We start from the raw sequence: 17558 nt of genomic DNA on the forward strand, positions 1-17558 counted from the left end.
CCATGATAATATGAACCTATCCCTCCACAGAATGGACAAGAGGTGGGTAGGTAGATATAGCATGCCAAGGGACAGTGCCAGCTCGTTCTTCCCCTTACTGGGGGAACCTGGGTAAAATGGAGTCCCAGGTTCTCAGATGAGGTCCCTGTGTGGTATGTCACAGGGCCTCCCTCATATTTCCCAAGTCTGCACAGTCTCAGCGCAAGGATCTTAGAAAGAAAAGCCTAACCCATTCCAAGGGAAGATAATTGGTATAGGCTCTTGGTGAACGGCTTGGAGCTAATTTAATTCCAGATCTAGCTTAAGTCTTGTCCTCAGAGAGGACCAGGGTTCTCTAGGTTGAAAGAGTGTTGTCTGAGACAAGCCAGTGAAGAGATATCTTTTCCAGTCAAACAATGTACTCCCTTAAAATGATCATGTTAAACAGGAGACAGTGCTTCGATACAATAGTAAGCAGTGAAGCTTAACTGATCCATACCGAAAAGCAAAGCGGTAAGGCGTGATTACATTAAAAACCAATATTGTAAAATCTTATCTGCAGTAAGGCGTGATTACATTAAAAACCAATATTGTAAAATCTTATCTGGCTTTCCCTGATGTAAAATACCTTACCTGTTGTTGTAACAACATATCCACTAAAACTCAACTAGAGGTTTACCTGGTAATCTTGTAGCATGGGGGAAGAACACATTGAGGCAGACACTGCCTCTGGAGGAGAGCACACAGGATTGCCAGCATGTCTGGGGCAGCGCATATCAAGAGAAGAGGTTTCTAAGCCCAGGAGCGTATCCACCTGTGCTCCTCCAGTCAGAGCAAGGTGGTTTGGAGGATCAGTTTTTCTGCTCTACTTAGTATGGGGGTGGTAACAAGACACAGGAGTTGGCACTGAGGTAAGAGTGGTGTGGAGGGAGAAACACCAAGCAGGCAGACAGTAGGCTTTCCCAGATAATTCAAAGGCATGCCGGACTTTCTGCTCAGATTTGAAGTTTAAGCTCTTTGGAGAAGACACACCACCTGAGATGTGCGGGGGACCTTTTCCCAGACATTAGAGGACACCAGCAGTTGGCTTGTTTCACTCCAGCATCCCCGCTCTGGTTCCTCTCACCTCATCCACTGTCCATCTGGCCACTTCGCTGGCTTGGATGTCAGCCACACCCGGAAGCAGCTTGCAGTGCTGCTCCCTGCCGAGGGGCATGTCTCGGAAAGGGTGGGCAGACATGGATGTCACGGAGAGCGACTGGTGAAGCATCTGCTGCACCTGTGCAGATGAGTACTCTGCAAGAGAGAGTAACATGGGGTGAGCAGAGCACAGACGCTGCAGGCCAGTGTGCAAGATGCACACCCAGTTAATACTGTTAGAAGAGTCCCCAGGCATAGCCTGTGCCACTTAAGTGACTTAGACCTAGAGGTGTGTAAAACTCAGAGTGTAAAACCTAGATGTGCTTGACCACAAGCCACATTCAAATATCTTTACAGGGTTCTGCTTGGCTGCAAGTGAAGTGCCAGGCTGTCCCTAGCTTTCTTCTCCTTACACCGAGAGTCAGATGAACCACAGAGCCATACAGAATGTGAATTCTGAGCAGACAAGCATACTGAACCACCTGGGATATATGTGTACACAGAGCAATTTCCTCCTAGAAACCACTTCTGACATCAATAAAGACAGAATGAGCCCAGGTTCATATCAAGCTCCCTAAATGCCCTTGTGATACTGAATATAGCGTATGAGTGTTCCCGTGAGAACGTGTGTGACATCAGCTGATGCTGTAGAGTTTTAGTGGTATGTAGTGATCTCGGATGGAGCAACACAAGGGCAGGGCAATCCAGGGAGAAAAGCTTCAGTTAAGATGCAATGTCTCAGCTCAGACATCCATAAGTGGGACCTTCTCTATTAAGCAGAAAGTCTGATAGATCCCCATTCTAAGGGACAAGGGATAATGGCTGCAGCTTGTCTAAGACTGGCTGTTCTTACCATGATGAAACCTATCAAATCTGGAGGCTTTTCAGCCTCACATTCTTCAACACTGCCACAGTAGTGGGCTTCTTTCAGGACTTTAGTCAGGCCCTGTAGATCAGACATGTCATCCTGAAGTCAGGGCACAAATGGGAACAGAAGCGTATCATATGGGACCAACATTGACTAGACAGGGAGTCTTGGCCAGCCTTGGGCTACATAGGAAGAACCTATCTCAACAAAACAAAGTGTTTTTACTTTTATGTTCTATCCAAACAGTTAAGATGGAACTTTGGGCACGGTAGGTCAGGAGAGGTCCTTAGGGTGCTGAGGAGATACAGTAGCTCAGTCAGTCAAGTGACTGCCTTGCAAACAGGAGAACCTGATTTCCAGAACTCATGTAAATGAGCTTGCCCTGGTGGCATGTGCTTGTAATCACAGTGCTGGGGACATGGGGATAGGAGACCACTGGGCCTCACTGCTCAGCCTACTAGCACAGCTGCTGAGCTCCAGGCTCAGAGATCACATCTCAAAGGAGGTGGACAGTGTTTGAAGATGACACTTCGGGTTGTTGATTTATCTCCATGGACACACACACACACACACACACACACACACACACACACATGAATGCACCACATCAACCAACACATAAGCATACACACATGCTCATGAACTTTCAACACATGAACAGACACACACAGATATATGAACACACACACGTAATGTGCACTACATTAGCACATACATAGTGTATGCATGTGAACCTGCATATACACAAATACAGACATGTATAGTAAAGACAGAAGTCTGATGGAATGGCCTTGTATCTCCAAATGGATAAAGAGCAAAAACATTACAAATGTCAACACAAATCTCTGCCTCTATAATGACATCCTTGAAGATACTTTTAGTATTCATTGCTAACTAAAATCTACTGAGACTTAGAGACTTTAAGAGACAGATCACAATGGATATGTTTCACACCGTTTGAAAGCCTCCTTTCCTGACGCAAGTGACAGGTTAAGCAGAAGTAGCTACACACCTGCAAGCTCATTATTGTGGTTTCATGTCTTACATTCTGTTAAGGATTCTTGAAAATCATTATGCAAATATTTCCACCTCATAATTACAGTTTTTAGTGTAAGAGGCTGACCTGTACTTTACGTGGCCAGTCACATACCTGTTTGGAATCAGGAAGGTACTGGGCTCTTCTGTCTAATGCAGCTCTTGTGGACTAGAGCAGACATCCTCATACTTACTAATGCTTGCTGTCTGCCCAGATACAAAGACAGCGAAACTGCAAGCTTCTTCCTAATTCTTATGCTCCAGTTGCAGCCAGTGGCAAATTCATCTCTAACTGCTGATTGTCCAAGCTGACCTTTTTAGTATGTAAATAGGTTATCTCCCTTCATGTAGTTCAGCCAACGGTATGTTAGGCTGCAGGTTCTGACAGGGAACTTCACACCTCCTTGGAAAGGCCAGTATGTTGACAAATGTGAATGTTCTTTAATGAAGTTGTCTGGTGGCATAAGACCATGTTTAAAAAAAAAAAAAAAGAAGAAGAAGGCCTTGAAGTCATTGGCATTAAGGGTCAGTGTATACTTGTAGTAGTGTAGCTGCCACAGATCTGCCTGGGAAACCAAGAGTTAAAACTCCTTCTTTAGGATTAAGGCTAGAGCCAAAAACTAAACCCTGGCCTTCCCTCGGCCCCAGCCTGGAAATTAGAATTGGGTTGTTTTGCTGAGTAGAATGGACTTAAAATTTATGTTAATCTCGTTATTCATCAATTGAACAAATTAACCAAGAACCATTTTCTAATATATAGACGGCTTTGAAAAGACACAGTGATTCTTATATCTGGAAGGCACAAAGATACCAAGGTTTTGTGATTAGATTTTCTTTTTTTATTATTTCACAAATAAATGCAGAAGGCATTTAAAATGGAAAAGAATCTGTGTGTTTCCAAGGAAGTATATTTTTGAACACTTCAGATTTGGAAGTAGCTGCGTATTTGGAGTATGTGGCTTACTCTTGGAAGCACACCTAAGGTGTGGCTGACAGCACCTGAACAGTACTGGGGTATCTCAGCCCACTGACGGCCACTGTCAGCTTGGTTCTGGTCTTTGGAACGTGGAGGAGAGTAACTTTAATTAGCTCAGGAGAAAAGATGGTCTTGAGCTAAAAAGATGGAATGGGCCAGCTCTACGTAGTACTCTTGATGTTGTCTATTAATTGCGAATAAAACAGTATGCCTTTATCAAACCCAGGTACTTATCTGAAGACTGGTGATATTTGTGTTACATATTTAATTTGAATGCTCATGAAAACTTGGACTAATATGTGAGATTAATATTATTATTATGTAAGATTAATTAACATGTGAGATTATTATTATAACAGGAGATCCTATCATGGACAGTGGGGAAATGCCTACCTCCTATGGGGCGGAGAGTCCTTACCCAGAGTCCAGCCTTTCCACTGGGGTAGAGCCGTGTTTGTTGATGTACAACCCTCAAGCTCTGAGGGATGTTTGCCAGATCTGTTACATGCCAAACACAAAATAACATTTTTCCTTACTGCTATCCTGTCAGGCTTCACATTATTGTAAAGAGGTAGAAGGGCTTTTGTAGTTGTGATGGTGAATATGGAGGCATATAACATTCCCAAAGCCAGCTTGGCTGGTTTTAATCCTCTGAAGGCTGAAACCCTTTGACATGCAGAACTGTGAGACCTGTGCTTAGATTTTCACACCTATTTGATCTTGGGAAAGACAGTGTGGTCAAGGAAACAAGACAGTAGCTGCTATCAAGGCAGAATGGGACATTCGTTCCCCCAGGCAAACTGAAGTGGATGTGTGGAAACCATCCTGATGTTACTAAAATGCACTTGGCCTACAGTGTTGGGGAATCATGTGACTCTTGACAGACTCTTAAAGCCAGGGTGATATGCATTATTTTAAATTCTGTGCATAAAGTTAAACGTTTGGGGGTAAAAAAAGTTCACTTAAAATTTGTTTTCAAGATGTAAGCATACTGATTTTCACTTTTTTCCTGAGCCAAGGCTGCTTCCCTCACAACAGGGACTCCATAGCTGTCTCTCAGCACTTGAAAGATCATAAGGCATTATTGGGAATACGAACAGTCAGGTTGCTTATAACTGCACTTCTGTCGTCAATGGCCAGATAAACCACCATGATCACATAAGAATCTCATGGAACTAAAAAGTTCTGATTGCCTTTTATTTTCATTGTGTCTTCTGAATGGTCCATTAGTAAATGCTCCTATGTTCCCATTGCCTATGATAGCATAAGAATTTATATGTATAGCTCAGAATATATCAGGTTACACAACAGACCTTAGATGTATAGCAGGCTAGCTCATCTAGAAGAGGGTAAGTACACTCTAGGATGGATGTACAATGATGAGATCACTGACCCATGCAATATTCAGAACTGTTCTGTCATTAATCAGCACATGCACGCCCTGTCCTCCTCAACAAAAAAGCAGCCGACCATTCCATCTAGTCACTTTGGGTGTTAGCATGAAGACAGCAGAAAGGTTCATATATATCTGCTTAATCCAAGGGACAGGGCATCCCAGCTGTTTCCACCAATCATGGCTGAGACCTGGGCTGCTTTCCAGTGACACAGTCTCATACAGTAGCTGCTCCTCCCATCTCCCTGAGAGCCAGGGAATTTCAGCCTGTGAAAGCAGCCTCCTGGGAGAGGTCTTAACATTCTAATTAATCAAACTTTCCTCTGTCCCAGAAACTGAAATGCATGTGTAATCCTTGCTTTACCTCTAATGGCAGCAGTTAAGAAACAACAATCAAAGCTACCCCTGCTTTTATGATGTCGTCCCTTTTAGGAAACAGTGAACATGATCCCCATTGCAGTCTCGGTCAAGGCTGTTTCTGGAAAAATTTGAAAAAACTTTTTATATCTTCCCTTTCTTTTTCAAGTTGGTATTCAGTTGTAGCCACCTGCAGCCACAAATCAACCGGGTTCACCTGAAAGGGAGCTGGGAACGAAAGCAGGATGGAGGGCGAAAAGAGATGAAGCCAAGACAAAGTTCTCTGATCAAGGCTCAATGCTTTAGTGTTCAGCTTTCAATTTAAAGGGAAGACCCCCGCCCAAACCCTTCCTTATTTCGGGTGGAGATGGGTGGGATAATCCGATCTAGGTCACGGTCACAGCCGGAGATATCTCAAGGCAAGCCCAAGGGCAGTTCTAAGATCTGTGCAGCCAAGGTGAGCAACTCCACTTAGATCCTATCACTTGGTCTGTTGTGGTAAACAAGGTCTCTCAGGCCTGCTCAAGGCTGGGGAAAGGGCACATATAATGATGTGTTTGATGATTTTTGTAAAGTCACTCAAAGCTTTGGAACACTCTCAAGGTTCCCAGGCCAATACATTCAGCTCTGTATCTCACCCCAGCATCCAAATGGGCCCTGGATCAGAGAGCCAAAGACTTGGCTGCACTCTCGGCTCTACAGAACCGTGCAGAGAAGAGCTTTCTACGGAAGGATGCAGAGACATTAGTTATCTGACAGAGATAGAAACTATCACTCGGGGAGAGACAGAGTCTCGGAAAACTGCAATCCAGGGGTTTTTTATTCGCAAAAATCCAAGGGATGGCTGCATGGGCCAGTTGTGGGTGGCATGTGACATGTGGACTGTCTTGTAGGAGGCTCCACAGGCTTGTGACACAGAACATAGTATGTTTTAGTCCTGACTCTGCAGACTGCTTTTTCTTAAAAAAAAAAAGAAAAAAAAAAAAAAAAAAAAAAGAAAAAAGAAAAAGAAAAAACCAAAAAACTAGAGTCCAAGGATTTTAATTCATCTGAAAATAGCTTGAAAGTAGGTCCCCACTTTCTCTTCATCCCCTCTTGCTTGCCCTTCCCACTTTTGCTGTACTCCCACAAGAGGAAGAGAAATCCTTTATGGAAATGTTCTTTTAAAAATATGGCTGTTTCTTCACAAAAGCTTCACACAAAAAAACTGAAGCAAGTGAGTCATAAGTGGTAAAGGCATGGCTGGGCCTCAGGCTATTTTTAATCCAGTAAAACAGAGACCCATTTCACAAGTAACCTCGTCAATGAAAGAGGGACCAATCCTAGCATGTTCTGTGCTCCACAAAGAGGAAATTAAAAAAAAGAAAAGAAAAGAAAAGCCTTAAAGTTGCAATTGGCCCTGAAATTCAATTACATGCATTTCCCATCCACCATGTAATCTGTGAGAGTCCCTGGCCTAGTCTCTGTAACACTGACTGAGAGTTGCTGTTTATGGCACTGTGCTCCCTTGGGAACTGCTTCTGGGGGAAAGAGGCGACATGCTGAGCTGGCTTCTCCCTCTGAAGACTGCCTGTGGTTCAGATTTGCTGGTCCATCTCCACTTCCATTTTTCCGTCTGCTTTGTTGCTTGGCACAAAGCGGGAAATAGACCAAGGGACACACAAATGTTATCTTCAAGACAATGGCTGTGCCTATGTGAGTGAGTGAGTGTGCCAAGCACAGTAGTTAATAGGTGGGTACTCAGCACAGGCTGTATCCTGTGTGCCCATTGAAGTGACTCATACATTCCTCAGGCTGTTCCTGTGTAGAATTCAAACACTGTGTCCACCTAGGCAGTGCCTTGAAGTTGTAGCTGTCAATCATCCTTCACTACCCATTGCTTCACTGTAGTTGGTTTTATATAAATGTGACTGGTGAAGGGCAAGTAAGTCCATGTGGTTTCACAGGTTTTCCACAGGGCTCCCAAGAGAACCAGAAGCTGGGCCCTGCCTGCCACAGTAGCCAGGAGACACGCGTGGCTTCGGAACATTTGCAGTGTAGAGTGCATTGAGATGTGCTATAGTATGTCTGGTATTTTGATGACACGGTGTAGAATGAACATGAGATAAGAACATCATGAATTTTGCTGGCAAACGGACGGAACTAGAAAATATCGTCTTGAGCGAGGTAACCTAAAGCCAAAAGGACATACATACATGGTATATACTCATGAGTATATATTAGCCATAAAATACAGGATAACTATGCTACAATCCACAAACCCAAAGAAGCCAAACAACAAGGAGGGCCCAAGGGATGATTGAATCTCACTCAGAAGGGGGAATGAAATAGATATTGGAGGTAAATGAAGAGAGGGATCTGGGTGGGAGAGAGGAGAGGGAGGGGAATGAGGCAGGAGGATCAGGTATAGGGATCTCAGGGGGGAGAGAACAGAAACCATAGTGAGGGAGGCATCTCTAGGACATGCCAGAAACCTGGGGTCAGGGGATGTCCCAGGATGTCTATGGGGCCAACTCTAGCTGAGACTCCTAGCAGTAGGGGACATGGATACTGAAGCAGCCACTTCCTGTAGCCAGGCAGGACTCCCAGTGGAAGGATAAGAACAGCAACCTACCCAAAATATGTCCTGACTACTAGATGTGCCAGGACAAAAAGAACAAAGACTGAGGGAATGGCCAACCAATGACTGTCCCAAACTGAGACCCATCCTATTGGTAAGAACTAATCCCTGAAACTATTGATGATACTCTGGTAGGCTTGCAGACAGGAGCCTAGCATAGCTTTTTCTGAGAGGCTCCACCCACCAACTAATGGAAACAGATGCAGAGACCCACAGCCAAACATTAGAGGGAGCTTGGGGAGTCTTGCGGAGGAGCTGGAGGAAAGATTGAAGGATCTAAAGAAGATGGGGATTCTACAGGAAGACCAAAAGTGTCAAATAGCCTGGACCCTGGGGCTCCCAGAGACTGAACCACCAATAAAAGATCAAGCATGGGTTGGACCTAGGCCCCTCACATACACATGTAGTAGATGTGCAACTTGGTCTTCATGCATGTTCCCAAACAACTGGAGTGGGGCCTGTCTTAGGGTTTCCATTGCTGTGAAGAGACACCATGACTAAAGCAATGCTTATAAAGGACAATATTTAATTGGGGCTGGTTCAGAGGTTCAGTGCATGATCAACAAGGTGGGAACCAGACTACCATCTAGGTATGCATAGTGCAGGAGGAGCTGAGAGTTCTACATCTTCACCCAAAGGAAGCCAGGAGCAGACTGTCTCCCATGTGGCTAGGAGGAGGGTCTCTAAAGCCCATCCCCAAAGTAACACATTTTCTCCAACAAGGCCACACCTCCTAAATAGTGCAATTCCCTGGGACACGCATATACAAATTATCACAGAGGCTGACCTTCAATCTGTTGTCTGCCTGTGGATCCCATTCCCCTAACTGGAATGCGTTGTCTGGCTTCAGTGAGAGAGGATACACCTAGACCTGCAGTGATTTGATGTGTGTGGGGGAGGTGGGTGACACCCAGGAGTCTCCCCCTTCTCTGAAGAGAAGAGGAGGGGAGAATGAGAGGATCTATGTGAGGAGGGACTGGGAGGAGGGGGGATGAAAAGTGAATAAATAAAATGTAATTAATAAAAAAAGAACATGAGTACGTATCCTTTTAAAATGCCTTTGTTTAGATACTGTAATGATAATTTGGAGACACTGATTTAAATGAAATATGCTCCTAAAATAAATTTGACTCATTTCTTTAAACATGATCAACTATTGCTCTAGTTTTATTGGGTGCTTCAAGTCTGGTAATTGCTGAGACCATGGCTTCTGTTGTGACCTTGTACTGATGATGACACATTTGCCTGTGTTCCTCTCCAGTTCCAGCTTCAAGAATAGTGAAAGAGAGGGAAAGTAGAGGCTATAGAGGCCCCAGAAAGGGAAAGTGCCAGAGACAGGTTGCCAGAGTTCTTGTCTTGGCTACAAGGTTGAGCAAAGCATTTCTCTGGCACACAGTGGATAGTGACTTTGGGTAATAAAATGTTGACTGACTAGATGCATAGTTTAAGAAAGTAGGATTTTCCCCACTAGCTGTATTAGTCAGGGTTCTCTAGAGTCACAGAACTTACGGAATGTTTCAGTTTATTAAGGGAATTTATTGTAATGAATTATAGTCTGCAGTCTAGCTCACCCAACAATGGGCAGCTGTGAATGGGAAGTCTAAGAATCTAGTAGTTGCTCAGTCCCACGAGGCTGGGTGTTTCAGCTTGTCTTCTGTATATGCTGAAATGCTGAAGAAGTAGAATCCAACAGATGTGCTGACAAGCAGGTGAAAAAGAGTGTGTCATCTTCTTCCAGTGTCCTTATGTAGGCCTCCAGCAGGAGGTATTGCCCAGATGAAAGGTGCGTACCACCACACCTGGATTTGGAACTTGCTCTGTCCCAGGCTGGCCTTGAACTCAGAGATCTGCTTGTCTCAGTCTCCTGGGATTAAAGGTGTGTACCACCTTGCCTGGACCTAAGCTTTTCATTGCCACTATGCCTCAAGATTTGGATCAAAAGTGTGTGTCATCTAATGTTAAGATCCAGGTCAGAAGCCCATGTCTTCCAGCCTCAAGATCTGGATCACAGATATACCCTCAATTTCTGGGTTGTAACTCATTACAGATGTAGTCAAGTTGACCACCTGGAATAGCTATCACACTAACTATCAAAAAGAAAAAGTGTCGTGGAAAACTAGGTTAGGGACCAATCAGGTTTAGAGCTGTTTCCTCTGAATCTTTCACTCCATATTTGAGCCACAAATAAGAGAGGCTGGGTGACTCTGCTGCCTTCTTTCCCTCCTGGGTCCTGATGACTGGAAAGAAGCATGTTAGAGAATGGGGGCTTTCCTCTGTCCGCATTTCCCAGCATTCTTCCTCAGCCGGCCTGAAGGAGCTCGGCCTATGAGAGGCTCCAGCTTGTATCTTTATAGTTCTGCTCCCAGCTCAGTCTCTCGAACTGAGGTAGAAGGGAATACCAGGCTCATGCCTCATTCTTCCTGGCAGGCTTCTCCTCACTAATCAAAGGGAATTCCCAACATTGCCTTCCCTCCTGAAGAAGCCTCACAGAAACATCTCTGAAGAAGCACTATTCCTGACAGGCATGTTCTACAGCTGCTCAGGGAGAGAGGTTTTGTGCAGGTGACCCAGCTCTGCGCTGTGTCCTCTGCAGTACTGGGCTGTGCGGAGTCCCCTGCCAGAGCCTACTCCCACTCATCTCTGTCACTTCGCCAATTCTGAGGGAACGTAAGCCTGTTTTCTCTCTCCTTTGGGGGCTGCCACCAAACGTGTGGGATACAGTCTTCCTGGCATCCCTTGCTCCTTCCACACAAGCTCTTTCGAAGAGACTTACTGCCAAACCTGCCTGCATTCTGATGGAAGCAGCCACTCAAAACAGAGGAGGTGTCACAGTGAACTTCCTAGAGCTGTATGTTAAGGCTCTGGGCATTCGGCTTCAATACTTGAGGGTAGAGTTCCAGTTGTTTTCTTTCTATTTCTTTCAGCAAATAACCTTTAAGGTGGTACTCGGTCCCAGGGTGTCTGTTCCCCAGCTTTTTAGATTCAGAGGCCTGGAATTGTTGCAACTTATGCTTCATTTTTCTCCAGCTTTTTCCTTGTTGGGTTGTAACTGCTGCCTCCCCAGGTGGCCTCACAGGGCCCTGATAAAGGCTACCTATCTCATTAGGCTTCTGTCTTTTCTAGTGGAGTATATGTTCAGGGCTGCCTCAGAGACCTGTGGTGTGTCACAGGCCTGACATGGTGACCACAGTCCAGGTGCCCAAATACTCAATGTGATTGTTGAACCATCTGAGGAGTTTTGTTGCACAGGTAAATAGTGCAGAGCAAATGCTCGTGGGCCAAGCCAGCAAAACTGGTGAATCTCAATCCTGTGCTCTCTCATTTGCAAGAGCACTCATTCCTAAAAAGGCCAGGGATTGTTTATGGTGTGAAATCAAACTTGCCCCTCAATTAGCTATTGGAGAGAAAGACAGCCCTTCATCATATTTTTTAAATTAACACAGAAAAATCCCACATTGAATTTATGTTACTCGTCCAAGAAGACTTCGGTGCAATATATTTTCTGACGGCCAAAGGCTGACCTTTTAGTTTTATATCTGCTTTGCACAGCTTGAGATATTATTAATTAACTTCTTTGAATACTACAATCCAATTGTTCAACATGTATTCATGTATCTTCTGCAACATCAACCTTCTTTGTGCACAAAGGTGAGAATATAATTGAATAATCCCTGGTGCCAACTTGATTCGTGAACCAGAGTGGCTATTCTTATGTAGTTTTTCCCCTCACTGGTGGCTTCTTACCCAGATCCACACATCCCAGGGAAGAGAAGCAAGCTGTGCTTCCTGCATCCATAGGTCTGAGCAGTTTTACCGTCTGACACATCTGTAACAGTACTTTCGTGGAGTCCAGTAGATTTGCATCTTAGCCATGAAATGCCAACTGGAGACAATTGAGTAAGCATGGCAGAGATGGGATTGGGCTCAGGATCTTCACTCTGTGACGTTCTTTAACCTGTTTGTCTGACAGTGAGTCTCATATAGTCCTGTCTAAAAGTGTGAGGCTGGAGTAACACTCCGAGGGAGGGGTGTTGTCCCATCATTCCCAGAAAAGTCAGAGCCACTTCTTTTTTAAGAAGGAATTTTTGTGGAGGCATCAGTGTTCCAGACAGGTCCTTGTAGACAGTGCCTGATTTTTTTTCCTCAAAATAACTGTATTCCAAGATTCTCCTAGGATCAGAGAAACAGCTGAAGGAGCACTGAAAGCAATAGGAAGACGAGTGCTGGGCAGTGCCTGTCAGGTGACAGCAAGCACTGTCTCTACCCCAACTGCTATGCCTGCCACTCTGGGGGATGGAGCCTTGACTCACCCTTCTTATCTGTCCCTGGCACAGAGAGCCACTTTCTTCCCTGGCAGCAAGATCAGCACAGATGCCAATTCCTACAGGGAGCCAAGGGCTCCCCTCATGGTCATGGTGACGTGTTCCCAGACAGAAGGCAAGAAATTAGTCTGTGGTCCAAGTGACTTCTCCACATGTCTTGGAGGCCACCTGTTTTCATGGGTACAGGTGCTCCCACTACCCTGTGCACAGTCTGAAAGTGATCCTAGAAAGGGGTGTCCTTAATTAGGTATTTGGAAAACTGATATCATATCTACTATTTCATTTAAATAAAAGTACAGAATAGTCCATATTAACTTTGACAAGTTAATTGCCTGCAAAACACTTCATGTAACATTTTTAACCCCAAAGCTTGTGTCTGGGGTGTGGGGGTAGGGCAGAGTTACTAGAAGCCATTGTACCCACTTAGGTTCATATCATACCTTCCTGTGACATTTATTAAGAATTTAGGAAAAATAAGGTTATAGCCTTCTTTCATATTTCTCTTCTGGGAAGATTTCACTAAAGAAACCACTTACTGGCCATTTTCTTCATATAGGAATCCTCTTTATTTATAGTGTTTTTCCTGCTCTGCAGAAATGCCAGATACACAGAGGCACAAAGGAAGGTCTGATCCTCCAGCAGCCTTGGCTGGTTTGTCTTGTCTGTTGCATTCACCAGGACTAGAGGAGGTGAGGTCGGTGCTTCTGGCAACTGTATCTGGCATAACTGTATCTGATGTATCCCAATGGCAACTGTATCTGGCATAACTGTATCTGGTGTATCTCAATGGCAACACTATTTGGTGAACCCTAATCTCTTCAGCTTAGCTTTAGATGAGCTTCTTCTGCTTGCTTTTCAGGTTCTCTTCAGTCCAGTGCAAACAGATCAAATATGGAGCTCCTACATGCTGTCAGGAGCCAACTTCCCACCTCTTAGCCATACTGCCCTCTGGGTTCCTCACACTGGTGATGTTTTCTGCTAATTATAGAAGACATAGCAATCAGTGAAGATCAGAAAATGTTAGAGCAGAAAATAAAATTATGACTTGCCTTTTAAGCAGATGAAATTGCATTTTGTTTTTGTATTTTATAGACTTTAGTCCGTCCTTTAGAAATTATCAGAATTACGGAAACAAGTAAACTATACAAGATTTTAAGAAAGTTGACTTGTTTGGAACTGAAATAAAAACAACATGCAAAAGATGCTATACACTTTGGGTTTCTGGTTCAAGCCTGTTCAGAAATCCTGTTACGGCCTCATGAAGTTATTCTGTTCAGATTTTACCATTCTAAATAAATAAAACCAGATGTCAACACACACAAATAATATATCTGACCTTTTCCAGTTTATCAGCATTCAGCAGAACTGGGAACTTTAAATACATTCTCTCTCTGAAAAAAAAAAAGAAAAGAAAAGCACAAAAACCTACAACAACTAAATATTTAGATGGTAGAATCAAATCAAACAAGGTAACAAGAATAACAGCCACATGGGCCAGCCACATACTACATCTCACCCCTGTGTAAAAGGTGGGGTCCAGCTTGTGGAGACAGTACCTTCATCCTTGCACATGTGGCTCACAAAGTAGTCATGCCTGCAAGATGCCCGTTCCTCGAGTCTCAGCCTTTGCTTCATCCTAACTTTCTCATCATCCTCAAGCTATGCAGATCAGATTGCTCAGGGAGGCACATGCCCACTGATGATTTTTTTTGTCTCTTCCAGATGACACATTAGCATAGTCACCCAGAGTTTGCATAACATTGACATCTAATTAGAATTTCATGTGGAAGTCTGGATCTTGGAGTACCACTAGAGCCTGGACTCCAAGACATACAACATGGATCCTAAGGATGTCACTCAGTAAATGCACACTGTGCCTTTTGGAAGTTCACCCTGAACAACAGGCTGTTAATTTACAGACACCAGGTAAGCAGAGCTCAGGAGAATGAAGTTCATAATGTGAGTAGAGCTACAGTATCTATTTATTAAAGGTATTAATTCTGCACATTTACACTCTCTTGAAAGAAACTGTCGGTGGGCTGTCGGCTACAGGTATCATGTGCACAGTACAGGAGAGGAAGAGTGAAGAGAGTGGGCAGAGCAGAACAAGAAAGAGCTATACTTCTATACCTGGGGAAGCTGAGGCAGGAGCATCATGGGTCCCAGGCAATCTGAGATAATTAATGAGAACCACTCCCTCTATAAAAACAAAAATCTCTGCCAGGGAATAAACACAATAATATTAATAAATATAACCTCCAACTAACTACTTCTTAGTAAGTACTTTAAACTCTTCATATTAGATTTTCAAGTGACAAGCAAGGGCTCTCAAGGACATGGGTTGAAACTTTGGGTCCTCGGAGAAAAGATGAACATTTCCCCAGGACTTTCACTTGCACACATATCAGGAAGATGAAAAGCTGGTGGGGTGGTACCTAGGGAGCCTCAAGATGCTCAGGTCAGGAGGGAACATGATGCTGTAAATTAAGGCCTTCATTCCCCACGTGAGGGGTTCCTCACTTGTAATGACACAGTAAGCTTGTTTCTCAAGTAAATGATACTTGTATTCAAACCCTGCTTTGCAATGCTGTTGAAAATGACTGCATTTAGAATTGGTAATTTTCTCTGCATGCTTTCTTTCCCTGGGAAGTCACTGTGGAAGCATAGATGCCCGCCAAGATGAAGTTACATTTTAGGGAGGGCATAGTACTGAAGGACCATCACATCAGAGGCTAACCAAGTCTCTGAATGAATTTTAAAACAAGGCGAGGTAGCAAGCAGCAACACCTAAGGCAGCATCAAGACTCTTAATTGTCAGTTCTGAAAGGCAGGCTGCTACTATTTATGTGTGTGTAGGGGGTGGGAATTTAATAAAAACAGAGTTAGAGAGTGAAGGAATTTTATTAAATCTCCTGTTTGCAGAAGAGTGAGTTGCGTGTGTGTTGCCATGACGCCTTCAAACCCTGCTGGTAGTGATGGTTGAAGATTCAGAACCGTTCCTCAGGCTCTTAATAGTGCACTTGAAAGAAAGAGGCAGTGTGGAGGAAAAGCTGAGAAGTGACAGGAACAGGGTGAGAAGGGAAATGCACCTGAAGTAAATGGAAACAGCAAGTTTCTGAGGCCCAAGTCTCTCTTCTGCTTCCAAATAGCTAGTGGAGGTGATATCCAGGGAATAAAACTGTCTATCATTTTCTGTCTTCCCCAAGTTGATAGTCTGATAGAATTGACTAGACAGTTCTCAATTTTATTCAATCTGGGGACACTGGCAACATCTGAAATGCTGTTAAATGCCATATGAATGCATTAGGATAACCCAGAGTGGGACTTAGAGGATGGGGAGAGTAGCACTCGTGGCCCTGGGTTGGAGAAAAGTATCTATCTATCTGCAGTCTCTAAATGTAACACTCTGCTAACCAAAGCTTCTCTTTTGGGGCTTTGTCTTGTTCCAAATGAAAGATTATAGAGGAGTAGACAGTTAAAGTAAATGTGTGTGTGGTAAGAGAAATACACTGGGTGATTGAATATTTGAGAGAAAGGTCTTTTCAGATATCTTGCAGTCACTTCTGTTTCAGACTTTAAGCAAAGCAGACATCTGCTTTTCCCTATCTTAGTACAACATCTGTGAACAAGTAGCCATGGCTGCTTCTGTCCTGATTTCTTTCTTGCTGATATTCCAGGATAATTTGCATTGAGGGTGAATTTGAACCTTGCTTCTGAATCGCTTGTGCAGTCTAGTTTTTCTCGAACCCTAGACAATGATCTAGAGGCCTCCAAGACGGATTTCTGAGGGAGATGCAATAGATTATTGTTTAAAATCATATTGGCTGAATTTAAACAGGTATATTTTTAAAAATTGCTGCTTGGTATTTGTGCTATCCCATTTTTAATGATAGGGAAGTATCACTCTCATCCTTGATCTCCTGTCCTAGAGCTTTACAGAACAGCATCCTGGGAAAGAGGAAGATTTAAGGATCTCTTGTGCCCACTAGCCGAAACTAAGCAGGATATTTATAAGCTGCTCTGAAATTTAAGTGAAAAAAAAAAACCCTTCAGTACTCAAGGTTTGGATGAGAGAGCTAGGCTCATGGTGAAGACACAGGAGGAACACAGCTGAGAAAGAAGCCATTCTGTAATGGCTTGAACCCAGGGCAGTAATGGTAATGAACATAGGAGGGGACCTGTGGGAAGCCAGAAGATAGTTCTTCCATGACTGACCTCAATACCATGCAAGCCAGAGAGGTGAAAAGTGGTCTAGAAGTCTGGGAAGGACACTCTGCTGCTGTTCCCAATGACTAAAATCAAGCCTCTTTGCCTGTGTTTGGCCAAGAAGGCTCATCCCAAACTAGTCAGCCTGCAGTTAGCATTTGCTGTAAGTCAGAAGGCATTGGACAAAGAGGCTCAGAAAAAGAACAGAATTTGCCTGAAAAATCTTTCTAAGAGGCAACAGCATCTGCCAGCATCTGGGATTCAGAGAGAGGCTTCCCGGTTACAGGTATGTGTGCCTAAGTCTCATGTCAGTACTGTTTTTATTATGGAATCAAACATGTATATTACAGGAATATTGTTAGCAAGCGGGGAAAACATGGCCTAGAGCTGAGAGGCAAGGGAATTGTTCACCTTCCCAGGAGATGCAAAATCTTCAGGTGAGACCTGGCTAGGGTGATTTCAGAGGACATGGGAGGAGAAAGAACTGGGGTAAAGTTCGAGAAGCAGAGGGCAGAGTATGTGGGGAGGAGATCCCAGAGAGGAGAACATTCAGGACTATGGTGTTGCTAGCGGTACTAGGCTCAGATTGAGAGATGCTGACTAGAGCACAAAAAGAGTACACTGTAGCTCCGATACACTGTAGCTCCGATACACTGTAGCTC

At 44.0% G+C, this 17558-nt stretch overlaps 1 protein-coding gene across 1 annotated transcript in view; it reads right to left on the reverse strand.

Annotated features, from left to right (window-relative positions):
- Positions 1-17558, reverse strand: part of L3mbtl4 (L3MBTL histone methyl-lysine binding protein 4) — a 318439-nt gene that overhangs the window by 11236 nt on the left and 289645 nt on the right. The window contains exons 16-17 of the mRNA XM_028762233.1: positions 9128-9150; positions 1106-1275 (exon numbers count right to left, since the gene is read on the reverse strand). Coding sequence (XP_028618066.1) covers positions 1106-1275; positions 9128-9150 — 193 coding nt within the window. The remainder of the gene's footprint in view (positions 1-1105; positions 1276-9127; positions 9151-17558) is intronic.

This window comes from Grammomys surdaster, unplaced genomic scaffold (assembly GCF_004785775.1).
Source record: "Grammomys surdaster isolate TR1022 unplaced genomic scaffold, NIH_TR_1.0 132, whole genome shotgun sequence".
Taxonomy (NCBI): Eukaryota; Metazoa; Chordata; class Mammalia; order Rodentia; family Muridae; genus Grammomys; species Grammomys surdaster.